Source organism: Eumetopias jubatus, unplaced genomic scaffold (genome assembly GCF_037043125.1).
Source record: "Eumetopias jubatus isolate StellerSeaLion01/CBP00866 unplaced genomic scaffold, mEumJub1_p1.0 scaffold_3, whole genome shotgun sequence".
NCBI lineage: Eukaryota > Metazoa > Chordata > Mammalia > Carnivora > Otariidae > Eumetopias > Eumetopias jubatus.
The window spans coordinates 136,428,164-136,447,274 of NW_028274809.1; the positions used below are offsets into that span (position 1 = coordinate 136,428,164).

The following is a 19,111-nucleotide window of genomic DNA, read 5'->3' on the forward strand; positions in this document are numbered from 1 at the left end:
CCACTTTTCTTATCCTCCATCACACCTCTGAAGTTTTAGTGACATACCAACGAAAAAGAAGGAAAGGGAAAACAGAAGTATCCTTCTGAGAAGATGCTTCTTTCCAGCACTATCTCCATACTCATTCTCCCCAAAATACTCTTCCCTCTCCCTTTACAACTATTTGTTTAGCTAAAATATTAACTTTCATATATTCTCACCAAGTGAAATGAGCCCCACAATGAACAGAGTAACAGCCACATGCCAGATTTGGCATTTTACCAGTGGCAGTGGCGACTTGGATGAAAAGTGTATTAAAAACTTAACCCAAGTTTATCTGAATTTCATCTTTCTCCCAGTTAAAAGGAATGAAAAGTCTCCATTTACACCACTGAGAATACAAATCATAGCTTGGTAGTATAGGTCATGTACACCTTCTACTACCAGTATGTTTTTCTCTTTCTAAACTAAATAACACATTAGAAAGAAGTTTAAATTTAGGTCACTCTTCCACTGAGAACTGGAAGTCTCTGGCAGAGAAGACTAAAGTCTTAAAGTTTGTTAAAACGAATGAGAAATATGAAAGGACAGTATAACAATTTTGGAGGAAACATTCACAATGCATATGACTGGATTAAAAAGAAAGCTAAGAACCTATAAAAAAAAAACTAACAGCAAAGGGGACAAATCTAAGGGGTAATACCTAATAACTTTACTAAATATAGTTCCCAGATGGAATCTAATCATCAACAGTAACATGCAAAACTGGGGTGTAATCTTTTTTTTTTAAAGATTTTATTTATTTATTCATGAAAGACAGAGAGAGAGAGAGAGGCAGAGGGAGAAGCAGGCTCCCAAGGAGCAGGGAGCCCGACGCGGGACTCGATCCCAGGACCCTGGGATCATGACCTGAGCCGAAGGCAGACGCTTAACCATCTGAGCCACCCAGGCGCCCCTGGGGTGTAATCCTAATAAAATTTTTACTTTACCTTTCTAATTTGCTGTAGAGTGCACACAATACATTATACTTCTTTAACAGTCTTGACATAGCATTATCAACTTTGGTACTGGTATCAATTTCTTTTAGTAAATCAAAGAATTTGCAGACACTACAAAGAAAGGAATAGAAAAAAGTGAATCTGTAACTGAAAAAATTCATTTTATTTCATTTTCAAAGCATAGACATTTCAATTCAAAAGTTTATTAGCTCCATGCCAAATCACTATTATATTCCTTGGAAGGAATTACTTTTTGCATTTTACTAGTTTGAAGAGTAAAAATCAACTAGCTTCAACCTACAACCCTATATGTATATACCTATGCCTACCTCTATTTATACCAAAAAAAAGGGTTGTTATGATAGACATATACATACATATTTATTTCTACACATACCTATATGTTTTGAAAACTGTAAGCTCACATCCATTTATCCAATTCCAACATAAAACCACATAGTTTATTCTAATGTTTCCCTTTTCAAATTTGTAACTCTTCCTTAATAGTGAGAAAGTTGCGATCCATTTATCTTTATTTACTCACTTAGTCAATCGCCCTGCATTTAACTACCTTCCACCTCCAAAGTTACCCACTCTCCCACATGGGCACTCTCCTCTCCTCCTCAGACTGACTCCCCATCCTAGACTGCCCCGACTCCTCAACATGGACATCTTCCTCACCCTAGTAGGGTTCTGACTCCCCAGCCCAGACTGCACTCGCTTCACATGTGGTCTGGCTACCCACACACCTGGCTTGATCTCTGACACTGCACACCAAGCAGCCCATACCAGGACCCTCACCCCCAACTACACCCAGGTGAATACCCACCTGGGCTCTAACATCCTTCTCTGCACCCCATGCTCTCTCCTACCACAGATGTACATACCTACTTTCTTCCCCCACCAATGGTTTTAGGACTGAATTGTTGGGGAAGGGAAAAGAAAAACTGATTAAAATGTTTAGGTTGTTTAAATAATGACTTTAAATCATTCTTTATTGTTTTCTATAAAAAATTAATCTATTTGAAATATTAATACATACATTTTTCACTAATAAAAAAATAGGGCACTAAACATAGCAATCATCAACTGCACCTCACACACTCATTTCTAATCAAGTTTGTCTAAGGAATTACACCATAGCAGCTAAATGAACTCAAGGGTAGTCACCAGACCCACCCATACACTCTCCAGCAACTGAGTTAAGGCTTCATTCTAAAAAATGGGCTGGACCACTCAGACATTCATCTCAAGAACCGTAAAAATAAAAGCTTCAGCTAATCAGCGAACAAAGAACCCAAGAGAAGGTCATTAAAGCACTTGTGATATAGAAGGGACTGGGGCAGCCATGACAAGCAATATGGAACAGCAAATAAAGAAGTAGAAATGATATGGAGTAGATGATCATGATGCTGCTCACAAGAGAAAAGAGAATGGAGTAAATGTCTAGATACCTTCAGAGAAAAATAAATCAACCTCAGAAAACCATTTATTCAAGAAGCACACTCAGTTCCAGTTTTTATGAGATAATATGGCAATACCTATGGAGCACTATGGAAACTGAATTGTTACTACAAAGCCATCTTTTTCTAGGGGTAACTTAAGTGAGTCTCTATTCCTTCTGCAGCCCTTCTCTGAAGGAAAGAAGAGAAGAGGGAAGGCTACAGAGATGAAAAGCAGGCATGAAGAGCCATAATTAAGACATACAAATCTAAAATAACTACTTATTCTACAGCAGTGCTCCATGGATTGATATGTTTTGTTATTCGTCCACAATTAAATAAATACAGAAATTGAGAGTAAGCATATAAAAACTTTTATAGCAATTTAACACTAATTTTATGCCTGCTGAATATAATAATAAAAAGTTTGGTCCTGTGGTTTGTATAATTTTTTTTCTTTCATTTTTCTAATAATTAATTTATATTATACACTTTTTAAACGTCAGTCCATGACTTATTGAAAAAAAAAGTCCTTTACCAAGGCACATTTAAGCAGCAGTGGTCTAGATACCATTCCTGGATAGTTATTAGAACAAAGAGATGACCTAGGAAAAAGCTGTAACAAATAATTATATTTATTGTAGGGAGATTATTTATGACGTGCCCAATTACAAGTGTTGTTCCGTTCAGGAAAAGCTTTGCCAGGAAAATTCTTTCATCTTAGAGATAAAAGATGTAATAGCCTTTCTGTCATATTTATTTAGTAGTCTATAAATAGCTTTATAACACTGTATTGCAGCCATCTGTTTAATTTTATCTTCCCACTGGAATGAATTTCTTGAGCTCAGAGACTATTTCTCACCTCTGTATCATTAGAACCTAGCACAGTATCACAGAGCCTAACAACTGTTTTTCTTTCCTTTCTTATTTATTTATTTATTTATTTTGCAGAGGAAGGGCATGGAGGGGTGGTCTACAGCAGGAAAGAGATCAAGACCTCATCAATACCTATGGTTAAGTTACAAGCACTGATTCTATGAACTACTTACTTTTCAATTCATTATAAGTTATTTAATTCTCATAATTCTATAAAATAGCTAATAATTTTCATTTCACAGATGAGGATTTCACAGATGATTTCACAGATTTCACACACTAATTTCACAGATGAGGAAACTGAAACTTAATAAAGCTAAGCAATCGGTTCTAGGTCATATAGCTTGTAAAACAACAGAGACCCATTAAACCCGCTCTATCTTAACTGAAACATTCAATCCTTTTCATTCCTCTAGGCCACTGAAACACCTACTGCATGAATGTATAAATTAATGTAGAATTTACTTAAATTATTTACATAATTTTCAGCTATATAAAACTATTTTGACTTAGTAATTTTATGAATAAATTAAAACTAAAATCTCTGAGAGGTAAACCAATTCTAATTCAATAGGTTAAATATGAATATACAAGGTCTTTGTTTCCACATTTTATTTAAAGGTAGTAAGAAAAAGAGTTACTGAAAAATACAGCAATGTAATTTATCTCATTTAAATAAAATACTAATTATGTTTAATTCTAGATGATTTTATCCGAGAAGAAACATATACTACTACCTTTCTGGTAAAATTATTTACTGTTAGATTTTGTAAATATGCTGCAAATGAAATGACTGGATGTCCCACAAAGCTGCTCAAGATAAAGTTCAGGAGTTATTGGAAACAAATTAGTAAATTCTTCTTATAAGGCTTATAAGCTCAACAACAAACAATTATTGGACTAATTATGGAAACTCAGCTGAATATACAGCCTCAAAAAATATATAATTATGCATGCATTATATTAAGCAATCAAACAATAAATGTTAACTAAATTCCTTTAAGATAGACTCACACCACTTTTATAAAAATTTTAAACTAAATAAGCCTACTTTATAAACCCTTGCTCTTTTTGTCCATTTTATCAACAGCTACAATTGAGAAAGTTCTAGAAAGTGGGAAACATGATGAAAAATTTCCCAGGACACAAACTGCTACATTCTTGAGAAACTATAACATAAATACACATTCATTAAGGCTCCAGGAGAGGACAGTTCACTGGTTGACCTAAGTCCTTTAAAAGTTTTATTTAATTTTAGATTTTGTTTTTCAGGGCTCTTTGCAAGGAGACTTGGGACGAAGTTGTAGCAAAGCAGCAGCTACAGTTGCACCGTTGTATCTTCAGCTTCAGAATGTTTCCCATAGTCAGAACCGCTCTAAGTCGTCTCAGAGTTCAAAGCATTCCACAAACAATGGCAAGGCAGAGCCACCAGAAAAGGACACCTGATTTCCATGACAAATATGGTAATGCCGTACTAGCTAGTGGAGCCACTTTCTGTATTGCTGTATGGGCATATACAGCAACACAAATTGGAATAGAGTGGAACCTGTCCCCTGTTGGCAGAGTCACCCCAAAGGAATGGAGAGATCAGTAAACATCCCAGTTGGTGTAATACTGAATTGTTGCAAAACCAACTCATAATTGATGCCAAGTAAAAGCACTGTGCACCCATTAAAGTATGGCATGGTTGAAGAAATAAAGTACATTTGAAACCTTCAAAAAAAAAAAAATAAAAGTTTTATTTAATTTTAGCATTTCTCACTAGTCCAGAGGAAAGTTCAGAAATACTTTTCTTTGATGGCAGAGGCCTATATTGATGTAATAAATTTTACCTGGTTTCTATGTTTTTCTGTAGCTCAGTAAAAGTGAATGGCATCTCATCTAGGTCAACTGCTGCAATAAAGATACAGATTCCCCATAGCTCCTTTTTCCTTTGAACATAACCTTCCTGGGTACAAAAAAAAAAGATTCAAATACTTCATTAATCATTCACATACTAGATACATATTAAAATTGTATTATATGATAATATTTTTCTTATTCAACATACACTTGTTTTTAAATCCTTATGATGGTATATACTTGAGAGAATTTAATTCTACACTAATCAAAAACACTTAAATTTTATATTATAAGTCAAAAAAAATTACTAGAAAGATCAAAAAGTTAAATTACAACTTACTGTGAAAAATTTAGGGGTCAGTTCTCTGAAGTAAATACTTTCATTTTTAAATAATCCAATGTCATCAGAGCCAACTTAAAAGATTTTCAAGTCCATAACATAAATTATTTTTAAAAAAAACAAGGGTACTTTCTTACATGATTATCCTCCTTTTGCTCTGATTCACTCTTGTTTTTTAAAGACATTTATTTTTAGGGAGTGAGAGAGAGAGTTCACCTGTGTATGCACGTGAGCAGGGGGAGGAGCAGAGGGAGAGGGAGAGCTAATCCTTGAGCAGACTCCCTGCTGATTGCAGAGCCTGACCTGGGCTTAATCCCAGGACCCTGAGATCATGACCTCAGCCAAAATCAAGAGTTGACTAGTTAACTCACCGAGTCACACCTAGGCACCCCTGATTCACTCATTTTTTAATCAATCTATGGACTCAAGTATATTTTAACCTTGTGAAATTTATATCCCTCAGTGCCATAATTGCCTTCTTTGTGAGGTGGAAATAATAATACATATCTCACTTGGTAAGAATTAAATGAGATTATACATATAAGGCCCTTAGCATAATGCCTGACATATAATTAGTACTTGATGAGTGATGGCTATGATTATCATTAGAATATTTTTTCATTATCATTAGAATACCTTTTCCCCTAAAAATATGTATTACTTTCTAGATATGTAAGTTTTGTAGGTAAAATTTGATTATATTAAATTGAAAACAAAAGATACCAAATTATCTGATATTCTATTACACACCTTGAACTATTTGCTTACTCTTAGTTGGAGGTTACAATAGAGCTGAGAAGTATGTGATGCAAATTTACATTGTTTTGAAATCTCAATTATATATAAGCTTTAAGAAAAGAATCATTCTGGGGTGCCCGGGTGGCTCAGTCAGTTAAGTGGCCAACTCTTGGTTTTGGCTCAGGTCATGATGTCAGGGTCTGCACTCAGCAGGATTCTCTCTCCCTCTCTGCACCGCCCCCCCCCAGCTCACAATCTCTCTCTCAAATAAATAAATCTTTTAAAAATTATTCTGGATTATCAAATTTTTTAAAGATTTTTATTTATTTGTCAGAGAGAGAGAGAGAACAAGCAGGGGGAGCGGCAGGCAGAGGAAGAAGCAGGTTCCCCACCAAGCAAGGAGCCCAATGTGAGGCTCCATCCCAGGACCCCGGGATCATGACCTGAGCCTAAGGCAGATGCTTCACCAACTGAGCCACCCAGGCATCCCTGGATTATCAAATTGTATTGATAATAAAAAGTTTATCATTATCCAACTCTAAACTTTTCCATGATTTTTAGCTCCTTGGAAAATAAATATTTTTTATTAAGTTTTTATTTTAATTCCAGTATAGCTAACATACAATGTTATATTACTTTCAGGTATACAATATAGTGATTCAACACTTCCATACATCACCCTGTGCTAATCACGACAAGAGCACTCCTTAATCTCCGTCACCTATTTCACCCACCCCTCCACCCACCTCCCCTCTGGTAGCCATCAGTTTGTTCTCTTTAGTTAAGGGTGTGTTTCTTGGTTGTCTCTCTTTTTTTCTTTGCCTGTTTGTTTTGTTTCTTAAATTCCACAATATGCAGAAATCTGTTGCATTTCTATAAAAATCTTTTAAAACTTACAACTACACATCCACTAAAATGATTAAATTAAAAAGACTGACAATATCAAAGGTTGGTGAGGATTGTAGAGCAAGGAATACTCAAACATTGCTGGTGAACATGTAAAATGGTACAACCATTCTGAAAAACAAGTTTGGCAAGTTCTTCTAAAGTTAAGTATATACTTTCTATAACACTTAGCAATACCACTCCCAGATATTTATACCCAAGAGAAATGGAAGCTTTGTACATGAATATTAATAGCAGCTTCAATCATAAAAACCAAAAACTAGAAACAACCCAATATCCAAAAACAGGTGAACAGATAAACTCTGGTATATCCATACAATGGAATGTTATTCAACAATAAAAAGGGAAAGTACTAATAAACACAACATAGATAAATCTCAAAATTATTTCATGGAGAAAAAGAAGCCAGAGAAAACAGGGTACATCCTGTGTACCGTGTGATTCCTCTCCTACAAAATTCTAGAAAAGACAAAATTAAGCTTTAATGGCAAAAAGTAGATCAGTGGCTGTCTAGGGACAGGAATGGAGGTATCTGGGGAATGACTGCAAAGGAGGAGAAAACTTTCTGGAGTAACCAAAAATTTCTATATCTTAATTAATGGTAGTAATTGCATGTTGAATACATTTGTTAAAACTTATTGACCTATTCACTCAAAATTGGTTGACTTTAGTGTCTGTAAAATCTGCTTCAATAAATTTGATTTTTGAAACCATATTATATATTATTTCTGCAAATGAACAAAGTATACATAGCTTGATTGTTATAATGACTAGTAAGTATATTTTAATAAAATGAACATCAACCTTTGTATGTATTTATATTAATATGGTCAATTTCTCAGAAACTAAGAGGTAAAAGGTTGTTTGTCCCTATAATAAATAACCTCCACACTACATTACTTTTTTAATTTTTGTGCTTATTTCTTATGTTTTTGGTTTGCTTCCTTGCTCACAGGCTATCACCTGTTAAACCTAACTGCTCTCAATGTGTCTACTTTCAGGAACTATAGTATTTTTTTTTAACTGTTTTAAAGGTTGAGAAAGGAAGTAACTAAAGTTATTAAAATGGAGAACATTGCTTATTCATTTTTTAAGAACAACAGATTTTATTTGGACATAGCGAACACAGTTCAACACAAACTCATTTGAAATGATAAAATGCCTAAATGAAATGTTGTATAAATAGGTTCTGATTTTTAAGGACCTAAGTAACTTTCTTATGAGCAAAATGTATGACCGTTATTTCAGATGATTTATAAAGCTTGCTATTGTTGCTGTTGTTGTTCTAGCTGCATTCCAATTAACTCTTTTTTGTATAGTGTTTTTTCTTCTTGATATACCTTTATCTATGGAAGAAAAATTAATGTTCCTTCTAAACTTCAGGCTACTAAATATTAAATATGTCAGAGGGAACCAGGTTACAGATGAGATCAACCGGATTATTCATTTACAAGCAAATATTTTTATGTATCTATGGAAAGGAAATGATCAGTTTCCAACTAGGAGAGTCCTAGAAGTAGACTTTCTAAACACACACACACACACACACACACACACACACGCATGCACACACAGGAAGGGCTTGTAGTTTAGTTGTAACCAGTAACGTTGACTTGGTCTGATCTTATACCTGGTTGCCACCAAGATTTGCTAGATGGAAAAAATTTATAAAACCAGAAAGATTAGAATCAACTATAAAATCCTACTCTATAATTACTTTGATCACTTTTTAAAACAGCAGATTTTATTAGGACATAGACAACACAATTTAACACAAAGTCATTTGATATGATAAATGTTTAAATGAAAAACATCAGTCTAATCACTAAAATACACTAATTTAAATATCATCTTTATCTTCATATAGGCTTCTTTGTACCTTCCTATTTGTTTTTTTAACGCTTTCCAAAATTTGAGATCTCTAATAATTTTTCAAGAAATACACATTATACAACTGTCATGGTTATGACTGGGGAATACAGTGGTGAAAACAAAAACAAAAACAAAAATTCCGTATCTTCCTGGAACTTACACTCTCTTATTTAAGAACATGGATTTTGGTGTCAAACACTCAAGAGTTTGAATACATACTCGAGTTGTGTTAACTGTGGGCAACTTGTTTAAATCCAATTAAACCTCAGTTTCTACTAAAATAGGAATGACGATAATAGTGTCTAATCCTAGAATCACCACAAAAATTAGCAGTGAGGATGCTCTTAAGTAATCAGCTTGGTGCCCGGCATTGTACCTACTGAATCAGAATTAATTAGCAGCAGCAGCATTACTATTATCAGTGAATCTAGCGCTCATTCCACTATACCATAGCTGTCTCAGAGCCTCTCACTATCTAATCTTCTCCCTACCATAAATATCCATCCTTGGGAATAAAGGATTTGTGTGTGTGTGTTTAGGAAATCGGGTCTATTGACCCCCAGCCCCAGGCAATCACTGATCTGATTTTAATTCCTTTTCCAGAATGTCATACCAATGGAATCATATGGTCTGTAGTCTTTTTTGTCAGGCTTTTTTCACTTGGCATAATGTTTGGGAGGATTCATCTATACTGTTATATCTATTAGTATTTATTCCATTTAATTTCTGAATGTACTCCATTGTATGAATATACCACAATTTGTTTATCCAGTCTAACAGTTGAATACACTGATAAATAATGCTACTAACCCTAACCCTAAATATCCAAGTACAGGTCTTTAAATAAATGTATGTTTTCATTTCTTGGGCAAATACCTAGTTGGGGAATAGCTAAGTTCTATGTTAAAAGTCAGTTTAAGTCTATAAAAAACTAACAAACTGTTTTTCCAATGTTTGTTGCTTGTTTTCTAGCCATCCTAATAGGAGTGTAGTGGTACATTTTCCCACAGACTAACGACATTGACTATTTTTTCAAATCTTACTTAACATCTGTATCTCTTCCTTGGTAAAGCGTCTTTTCCAAACTTTTGTTACTTTTCTATTCAGTTGTTTGTCTTATTAAGCTGTAAGAATTATTCATACATTCTGGATTCAAATTCTTTGATAGGTATTTTGCAAAAATTTTCACCTGGTCTGTGACTTGTATTTTCACTTTCTCAAACAATATATTTCAAAAAGCATAAGTTTTTCATTTTAATGAAGCTCAATTTACTTTTTTTCTTTTATGGATCATGCTTTTAGTGGTATGATCTTTGAAATCTCTGCTTAACCAAAGGTCACAAAGATTTCCTATGTCATCTTCTACAAGTTTAGGTCTCGAATTCAAGTTAATTTTTATAAGTGGTGCAAGGTAGGGATCAAAGTTCATTTTTCGTACACGAATATCCATCCAGTTGCTCCAACATCACTTGTTGAAAGGAATATCCTTCCTGCCTGAATTACCTTCAAATTTGTATGTACAAAGACTGAGCATACATGTGTGGATTCTATTTCTGGATCCTCTGATCTGTTCCACTGACTGGCCTTTCTTTTCACCAATACTACAATGTCTTGATTAATGTGGTTTTATATGTTTAGTTCTTTTTTAGTTTGGTTCAGGATTTTTCAATCTGAAAAGGTCACCTGATTCACCTCTCATTGTGCAGATTAAGAAATTAAAGACTAGAACTGAGACTTGCACAATATAGCCAGTCAATGCCACAGACCTAAAACCCAAGTTTCCTAACACTCAATTTAGTACTGCTCCATTTTTTTCGAGAATATTTCTTTATTACATTTCTACATTGATGTTCCTAACATTTTCACTATTGAATCCTTAATCTCATCACCCCACCAAGAGTTCTGTATTCTGAACTGTTTTACTATTCTTTATTCTTAATTTCTATTTTATAGAGAAGCTTAAAGAATCACAATCCCTAAAGCCTCAACATTCTTCTCCACATCAAATACTTTCTAATTACCCTATCTTACAGTCTTTTTTAAAATGTCTCTGCATCCTCATCTCTAAATTTGTCTTCTCTTCTGATTTTTACAAATGGACATTCTCCTCCACTCTCAAATTAAAACTCTAATGCCTTTCTACCTCCGATTTTCAATCTCACTGCCTCTCATCTCCTTCAAGACCTGGCGGCTTATTCATTACTCCCTCTATCTTTTTGTAATTTCTCTAACAGTTTCCCTTCTAAAAACTTCTTTCTCTTTACAAATAAGCCTATATCACCTTAAAAACAAAAAATAACCTATATTTCTATCTCTGGACCTTATCAAGCTACTATCCTCCCTCCACATACAAACCTTTCATTTGCTCACTATTCACACACATACTCACCATATATACTCTCACAGGACACACATAGTACACCCACTGAACACATACTCTCAGTATTATACTGAGGTTATTCTCTATCTAGGTCTTCAAAGATCCTTCTTTCCAAACTAAATGGCCTTTTTTGGGTTTCATCCACAAAGACCTCTAAGTAGCATCTGACACTGTTGAAATGAAACTTTTTCCCTTAGCTTTTAAAACACTCTAATATCCTCATTCTCATTTCTTTCTCTCTCACAACTTTTTCAGTGTTTCCTAACGCTGAAGACTTTTTCCACCACATTGTTTTTCTCAGCAATCTCATTTACTTCCACAGCAACCCCTACCACCACTATACAAATGATTAGCGTATCTTACCCTGCTTGCCAGCCCTGATTGTTTTCTCAAGATCCACAGCTTTTTTTTTTTAAGATTTTTTTATTTATTTATATCAGAGAGAGAGAAAGCACAAGCAGGGGAAGCGGCAGGCAGAGGGAGAAGCAGGCTCCCCACTGAGCAAGGAGCCCGATGTGGGACTCGATCCCAGGACCCTGAGATCATGACCTGAACCAAAGGCAGACGTTTAACTGACTGAGCCACCAGACATCCCCACAGCTTATTCTCCAATGGCAATTTACAACCTAAAATCTGTAACCTAATGTGTTTTCTTAAAAATTTAGTTGAAAATTATGAAAAGGGCTTAAAAGAGGACCTTAAAAATGGTTAAAACAGAGAAAAATTATTTGTACCCAGCCAAAAGAATTACCAAAAAGAAATGGTAAAACATGAAGAAAATAAATGGGCAAGGACAAGAACAAGCATTCTGCAAAAGAAAAAATGGTCCTTTCTAACAAACATATTTTGAAAAGACTGAACCTCAAAATAGTACCAACTGAAAGACATTTTGATAATATGCATGAAGATCCTTAAGAGTTCAGTTTTATATCTAAGAATTTATACAACGAAAATATCTGGAGTGTTGAATCAAGAGTTAGTGTAATACATCGCCAGAGGCAAGGGAAACAAAAGCAAAACTGAACTAGTGGGACTACATCAAGATAAAAAAGCTCCTGCACAGTGCAGGAAACAATCAACAAAACTAAAAGGCAGCCTATGGAATGAGAGAAGATATTTGCAAACAACATATCTGATGAAGGGTTAGTATCTAAAATCTATAAAGAACTTACCAACTCGACATCCAAAACTAAATAATCCAGTTAAAAAATGGGCAGAAGACATGAATGACACTTTTCCAAAGAAGACATCCAGACGGCTAACAGACACATGAAAAGATGCCCAACATCACTCATCCTCAGGAAAATACAAACCAAAACTATGATGAGATACACACCTGTCAGAATGGCTAAAATCAACAACACAAGAAACAACAGGTGTTGGTGAGGATGCAGAGAAAGAGGAACCCTCTTGCACTGTTTGTGGGAATATAAACTGATATAGTCACTCCGGAAAACAGCATGGAGATTCCTCAAAAAGTTAAAAATAGAACTACCCTATGAGCCAGTAATTGCCCTACTAGTTATTTACCCAAAGGATACAAAAATACAGATTCGAAGGGGTACCCGCACCCTGATGTTTATAGCAGCATTATTAATAATAGCCAAACTATGGAGAGAGCCCAAATGTCCATCAACTGATGAATGGATAAAGATGTGGTGTGTGTATACAAACAAACAAACACTCACACACACACACACACACACACACACACACACACACACACACACAGGAATATTATTCAGCCATCAAAAAGAATGAAATCTTGCCATTTGTGACAACATGAATGGAGCTAGAGTGCATTATGCTAAGCGAAATAAGTCAGTCAGAGAAAGACAAACACCACATGATCTCACCCATATGTGGAATTTAAGAAAGAAAACAGATGAACATATTGGAAGGGAGAAAAAAGGAGAGTGGGCAACAAACCATAAGAGACTCTTAACAACTATAGAGAACCAACAGGGTTGACAGAGGGAGGTGGGTGGGGAATGGGCTAGATGGGTGATGGGTATTAAAGAGGGTACTTGTTGTGATGAGCACTGGGTGTTGTATGTAAGTGATGAATCACTGAATTCTACTCCTGAAACCAATACTACACTGTATATTAAATAACTAAAATTTAAATAAAAATTATGAAAAAAGATTTAGTGCCATAGAGTTTAAAGAATTATTTGTAAGAGCAAAAACAGTGGGGAAAACCTAAATATCTTAAAGTAGAATATTTAAGTAAATTGTGATGCAGCTCTATCACACAATGATATAAAACCCTTCAAATATTTCAAAGATTATAAGGACATGGGAAAATATCAAAGATGTGTTAAGAGAAAAAAAAAAACCACCAAAATACAAAATTCTGAGTATACTTTGATCACAATTGGGTGAAACTTTTTTAAAAGGGAAAGCAAAAACATATCAAAATGTTAATATCTCTATGTGGTAGCATTACAAACGGTTTTCTTTTTCTTCATTAATCCTAGATATATTTTCTAAAAATTCCTTACAATTATAGTAGGAAAAGTCAATCAATAAATTAAAAAGCGCTAGGGGCACTGGGTGACTCTGTCAGCTAAGCATCTGCCTTCGGCTCAGGTCATGATCCCAGGGTCCTGGGATCGAGCCCCACATCAGGCTCCCTGCTCAGAGGGGTGCCTGCTTCTCCCTCTGCCTCTACCTGCTGCTCTGCCTACTTGTGATCCCTCTCTCTCTCTCTCTGTCAAATAAATAAATAAAATCTTTAAAAATAAATAAATAAGTGCTAAATTTATACAAAGCAATAAAGAGAAATATTAGGAATACTAATGAGAAAAATCTTAAAGATATTAAAACATTAATTACATATATTATAGTTTAAATCAAAATCTACAATCAACACTTGAAAAGGCTACATATTAAGGTAGCATTTAGGTTAGTTCACTTGAACCACCCTAATGATAAACCCCCAATTGATGATGTGTCCTTGCTGCTTTAAAATGCACTAACTTGCAAAAGAGCGCCACCATGTGGTAACACAAATCATCTTGGAGGCATCAGAAAATTACCTTACCTATCATAACTCAACATGAATTTCAATTCAATTTTAAAAGTTTAAAATACTAGCTATGATCAAGATGAAAATAAGCCATAAGAAATATGCTTTTGGGCGCCTGGGTGGCTCAGTCAGTCAAGCATCTAACTTCGGCTCAGGTCATGATCCCAGCGTCCTGGGATCAGGGAGTTGAGGCTTCACACTCAGCAGGGAGTCTGCTACTCCCTCTCCTTCTGCCCATCCCCCTGCTACGGTGTGCTCGTGCCTTCTCTCTCTCTCAGAGAAAGAAATAAAATATTTTGTAAAAAAGAAATATGCTTTCTAACTCACGGTCAGTAGGACACATCCTTACTCTTGACTCACAGGATTGTAATGAGTGATTAACAATAAGGTTATAAATTAAATGTATTATAGGATTGTATTAGAGGAATAGAGGGGATAAGAGCTGTCTTTATCTTCTACTCTTGGATTTCCTCCTCACCAAGGCTGTATGTAGGAACCAAAGGGATAACAGACTAATGTGTCAGAAAATCCCACCTCCCTCACCTATGTGATACTGGCTGACAGCAGTTAGTGTTAGAAACATTCTTTGATGTACTCAGAAGAAGTGAAAGTCAAGAGCGGCATTGCCAAGAAAAGGAATGCGAAAGCGAAGCTTACTGGTCCTCAATCACACTTCCGATACAACACACAGGAGTGACCAACAGGTGAATCAGCCACAGTTACGCGACGCCGTTGTGAGGAGAGACTTGACTCCACTCCCAGAAAAATAAGTACCTAGCAAGTCCAGATTTACCTGGCCCACTGTACAAGAGATGGGGCTCCCTCCCTTAAGAACTTCTACAGAACTCAGTGGATAGGAATATCTAAACACTTAACTGAACTGTGATCTACTTACTTATTTGTCCATATCCCAAGTAGTCTGTAAATACCTGGAAGGTAAAACAGTTATGCCTAATTCATTGCTGTACCCCCAAGAGCTTAGGAAAGTATCCAGCACGAACTTGGTGTTAAATGTGTATTTTTTTAAAAGCAGTACTAATAGCTATACCCCAATATAGAATAGAATAGCTTTTTTTTCTCCTTTAGTATGCTCAGAAAAACAAGCAGCAATTCAATCACCACTACAAAGTATGAGGTAAGACAAATGGTTCTACTATAGCTTCTTCAACTCCCATTCACACATTGGTAACAACTAGGGAGTATGAGCAATAGTAACTCACACAAAGAAATGATACTAGATAACTAAATAACTAACCTGGAACTTAGTTTCTGGTCAAGCTGTCTGCTTAGTTTATTTGGTCAGGGGCCCAAAGATGATCCACCTAAGAAGATATAACCATATAGGAGAGAAAACTGCCACCAAACCCAAATAGCCACTAAATAATCAGCTTTTCTGTAAAAGATCTATGAAACTGATATCTACCATTCTTAGAAACAAGGTTGAAAAACATTGAGAGAGGTCATTCCTACAACTCAAATTGAATTATATGGATAAAAGGTATCTCCAAAGTTTGCATGCCAACTCCTTCTACCAATATTGCATATACTACTTAAAAAAAGGAAAATATCAATAATGAATAAATGAGTTGGCATTAGAATAAAAGAATCCCAGATTGGAAGGGAACCAAAAGAGATCACTGATCATCAAAGTGCTGTGGTCTGGGAGTTTCTAGGATTCCAAGTCATAAAATGATAATCTGGCAAATTTTCCAATATTTAAAAAAATTTAAGAAAACCCATATGTTTACTTACAGTAAAACCTCAGGTAATAAAATAGCCACAATGCCCTTGTGAGGAAGGCAATTAGAATGGGCATTTGTCACTTTTGTTAGAATTCAATGTAGCATAGTAACACAATTTACCTTCACGTTGATAAAAAGCATTGGCTGTTGGCTTTTATGTCTTGAATAAAACAAGAAAAATAAACTTAATAAAAAAAATTTTGGTAGACTTTCTGAAACAGAGCCAAGGTGGGGAAAGCTAATAATGAATGTTTGGTGGTTTTGAGTGCAATATGATTCAGATTCAAGTTACCTTAAAAAATAGTTTGTACAATGAGAAAATTAAGGCACATATAAAAGATAAATTAAAACAGGAATAGTATTAAGAGTTTGATAAAATAATTTACTTCAAAACTCTCCTAAATACCTAGGTCTCATATAAACTTGATTATCTGTTTATAGTTGAATATAAAGCAGATAGGAATAACTACCAATCGGGAGGCTGGGTGGTTCAGTTTTTAAGCGTCTGCCTTCAGCTCAGGTCATGATCCCAGGGTCCTGGGATCAAGCCCCACGTCAGGCTCCCTGCTCAACGGGAAGCCTGCTTCTCCCTCTCCCTCTCCCCGCTTGTGTTCCCTCTCTCGCTCTCTTTCTGTCAAATAAATAAATAAAATCTTTAAAAAAAAAAACTACCAATCTGAACATCAATTATCATGAATATCAAGCCTTTAAAATTACGATGAATGTAAATACGAAAAAATATTAATTCACTGACAGATTATTTAACCATTTATTTCAAAGCAACACCTGTTGACAACCTAGCACACCTGGAAGCCCATAAACAATCTCAACAGTCATTTCAATCCTATGAAAGAGTATTTGATGTATCCTTCTGGTATCTATTCCTAATAGACAGGTGGGATGAAATTCAGATCTGGCTCTATGTTTGGGGGGAACTGGAGGGCGGGTAATTTTTTTTAAAGATTTATCTATACATCTGAGAGAGAGAGAAAGAGAGCATAAGTGGGAGGGTCAGAGGGAGAGAGAATCTGAAGCAGACTCCAAGTTGAGCGCAAAGCCCCACGTGGAGCTCAATCTCACAACACTGAGATCATGACCCCAGCCAAAACCAAGAGCTAATGGCTTAACTGACTGCACCACTCCGGCACCCTGTGGGGGAGGGGGGTAATTTTTTAGAAAGAAATACATTATGGCTGTTTTTCAATAATTTGTATCCCAAAATATAATAGAAAGGATTTTTTTTAAAAATCTTAAAACTATATATAATAAAATTAAGGAAAAATCTAAAATATATGGATAAAGAACTTGGGCATTTTGGGGAAGTGTAATTCTGAACATTATTCTCTTATTTATTTAATTATCAATAAATATTTATTAAATGCCTACAGCAACAAGCACTATTTTAACTGCTAGGAATACATAAACAAAATAAGCATTCCTGTTTCCTGAAGCTGACACTTTAGGGGGAGGAGAAAGACAATAAACAAAAATCAGTATAAATAAGTAAGCTATATACTATGTTATAAAAATAGCAGAGTAAAGTGGATAGAGAATTTGAGGGAGAATAAGGGCAGATTACAGTATTAGATCTGTAGTGGTAGATCTCATTGAAAAAGTGAGATTTGAGCAAAGACTTTCATTCTATGAACAAAGATATAATCTATTAAATTTTGACCCAGTGGTTAGACTTCTAGAAATCTATACTACAGAAGTCTTCTTGTGCATTAAATGTGGCTATAAAGATATTCACTGCAGAGGTCTGTAGTATCGACTATTCAAAAATAAACCAAATCTTTATCACAAGGGAGTACATAAGTAAATTATATGTCCATACAATGGAAAATACATCCACTAAAAGTATCAAGGTAAACACAGAGGGTGAGGTGCTCTTCAAGATACATTGCTACATGAAAAAAGCAAGGTGCAGAACAATGCAAAAACTAGAAACTTCTATCAGTTGCTTCTGGAGGGAAAAAGTACGTGTCTGCGGGATAGGAATGAGAGAGACTTCACTGTTTAATTTTTATTTCTCTTGAATCTTGAACCATGTGAACCTATTGCCTACTCCAATAATAATAAATAGTAATTATTTACACTTTTAAGACAATTCATAAGACCTCAATTAGGTAAGACAAAAATCTTTATATCTATGTGGTAAGGTGGAAGGAGGAAGGATTGGAGGTAGAGAATGAATGAAAACTTATCAATGGTTATTTCTACAGAGGTAGAAATAGAAAGAATGGATATTCACTTTTATTACTATAAAATGTGATTTCTTAAAAAGAAGTATATTTGAGGGGGCAAAGCAAGATGGTGGAGGAGTGGGAGACCTGGATTTCGTCTGGTCTCAGGAATTCAGCTGAATAGGGATCAAACCATTCTGAACACTTACGAACTCAACAGGAGATCGAAGAGAAGAGTGGCAGCAACTCTCTGAACAGAAAAGCGACCACTTACTGGAAGGTAAGACGTGCAGAAAAGTGAATCTGAGGCCATATTCAGGAGGATAGAAGGCGGGGGAGGGGGCCTCCGTCAGCCGCTTCTGGCAAGTGATAGAGCAGCAGAGCACAAAATCGGAACTTTTAGAAGTGGGCTCCGCTGAGGGACATCACTCCAGTGGCTAAGCGGGGGGATGGAACCCTCGCGGGACAGTGTGGTCTCAGGACCCTTGGGGTCACAGAAAGACCGGGGGTGCCCAAGTGCAGCAGAGCTCCCAGGTATCGGAGCGGGGAAGCCGGCTGCAGAGGTGAAGCCGAGGCGCGGGCTCTCAGCTCGGGGTTGCCATAAACTGTGATCGGCGACAGAGTCAGGCCACTGCTCCTCCAGCAGGGACCCAACAAGCGGCAGATCTGGGGAGACTCCCCTTCCGCCCCCGGGGAGGAGCGGCGCAGGAGCGCACCACAGGTATCTGCTGGGTTTGGAGACTCCACACGGAGTCGGGTGCCAGAGATAGAAATGCTCGGTC

General features: G+C 35.9%; 2 protein-coding genes across 2 annotated transcripts in view; one reads left to right on the top strand and one right to left on the bottom strand.

The window, feature by feature from the left end:
- Positions 1-19,111, bottom strand: part of RB1 (RB transcriptional corepressor 1) — a 159,858-nt gene that overhangs the window by 118,250 nt on the left and 22,497 nt on the right. The window contains exons 3-4 of the mRNA XM_028104473.2: positions 5,128-5,243; positions 969-1,088 (exon numbers count right to left, since the gene is read on the bottom strand). Of these exons, the coding sequence (XP_027960274.1) occupies positions 969-1,088; positions 5,128-5,243 (236 nt within the window). The remainder of the gene's footprint in view (positions 1-968; positions 1,089-5,127; positions 5,244-19,111) is intronic.
- On the top strand, positions 4,571-5,019 carry LOC114210260 (cytochrome c oxidase subunit 7B, mitochondrial). Its single transcript, XM_028104498.2, has one exon. It carries the CDS (start codon positions 4,647-4,649, stop codon positions 4,887-4,889), a length of 243 nt encoding a protein of 80 aa, XP_027960299.1. The 5' UTR covers positions 4,571-4,646; the 3' UTR covers positions 4,890-5,019.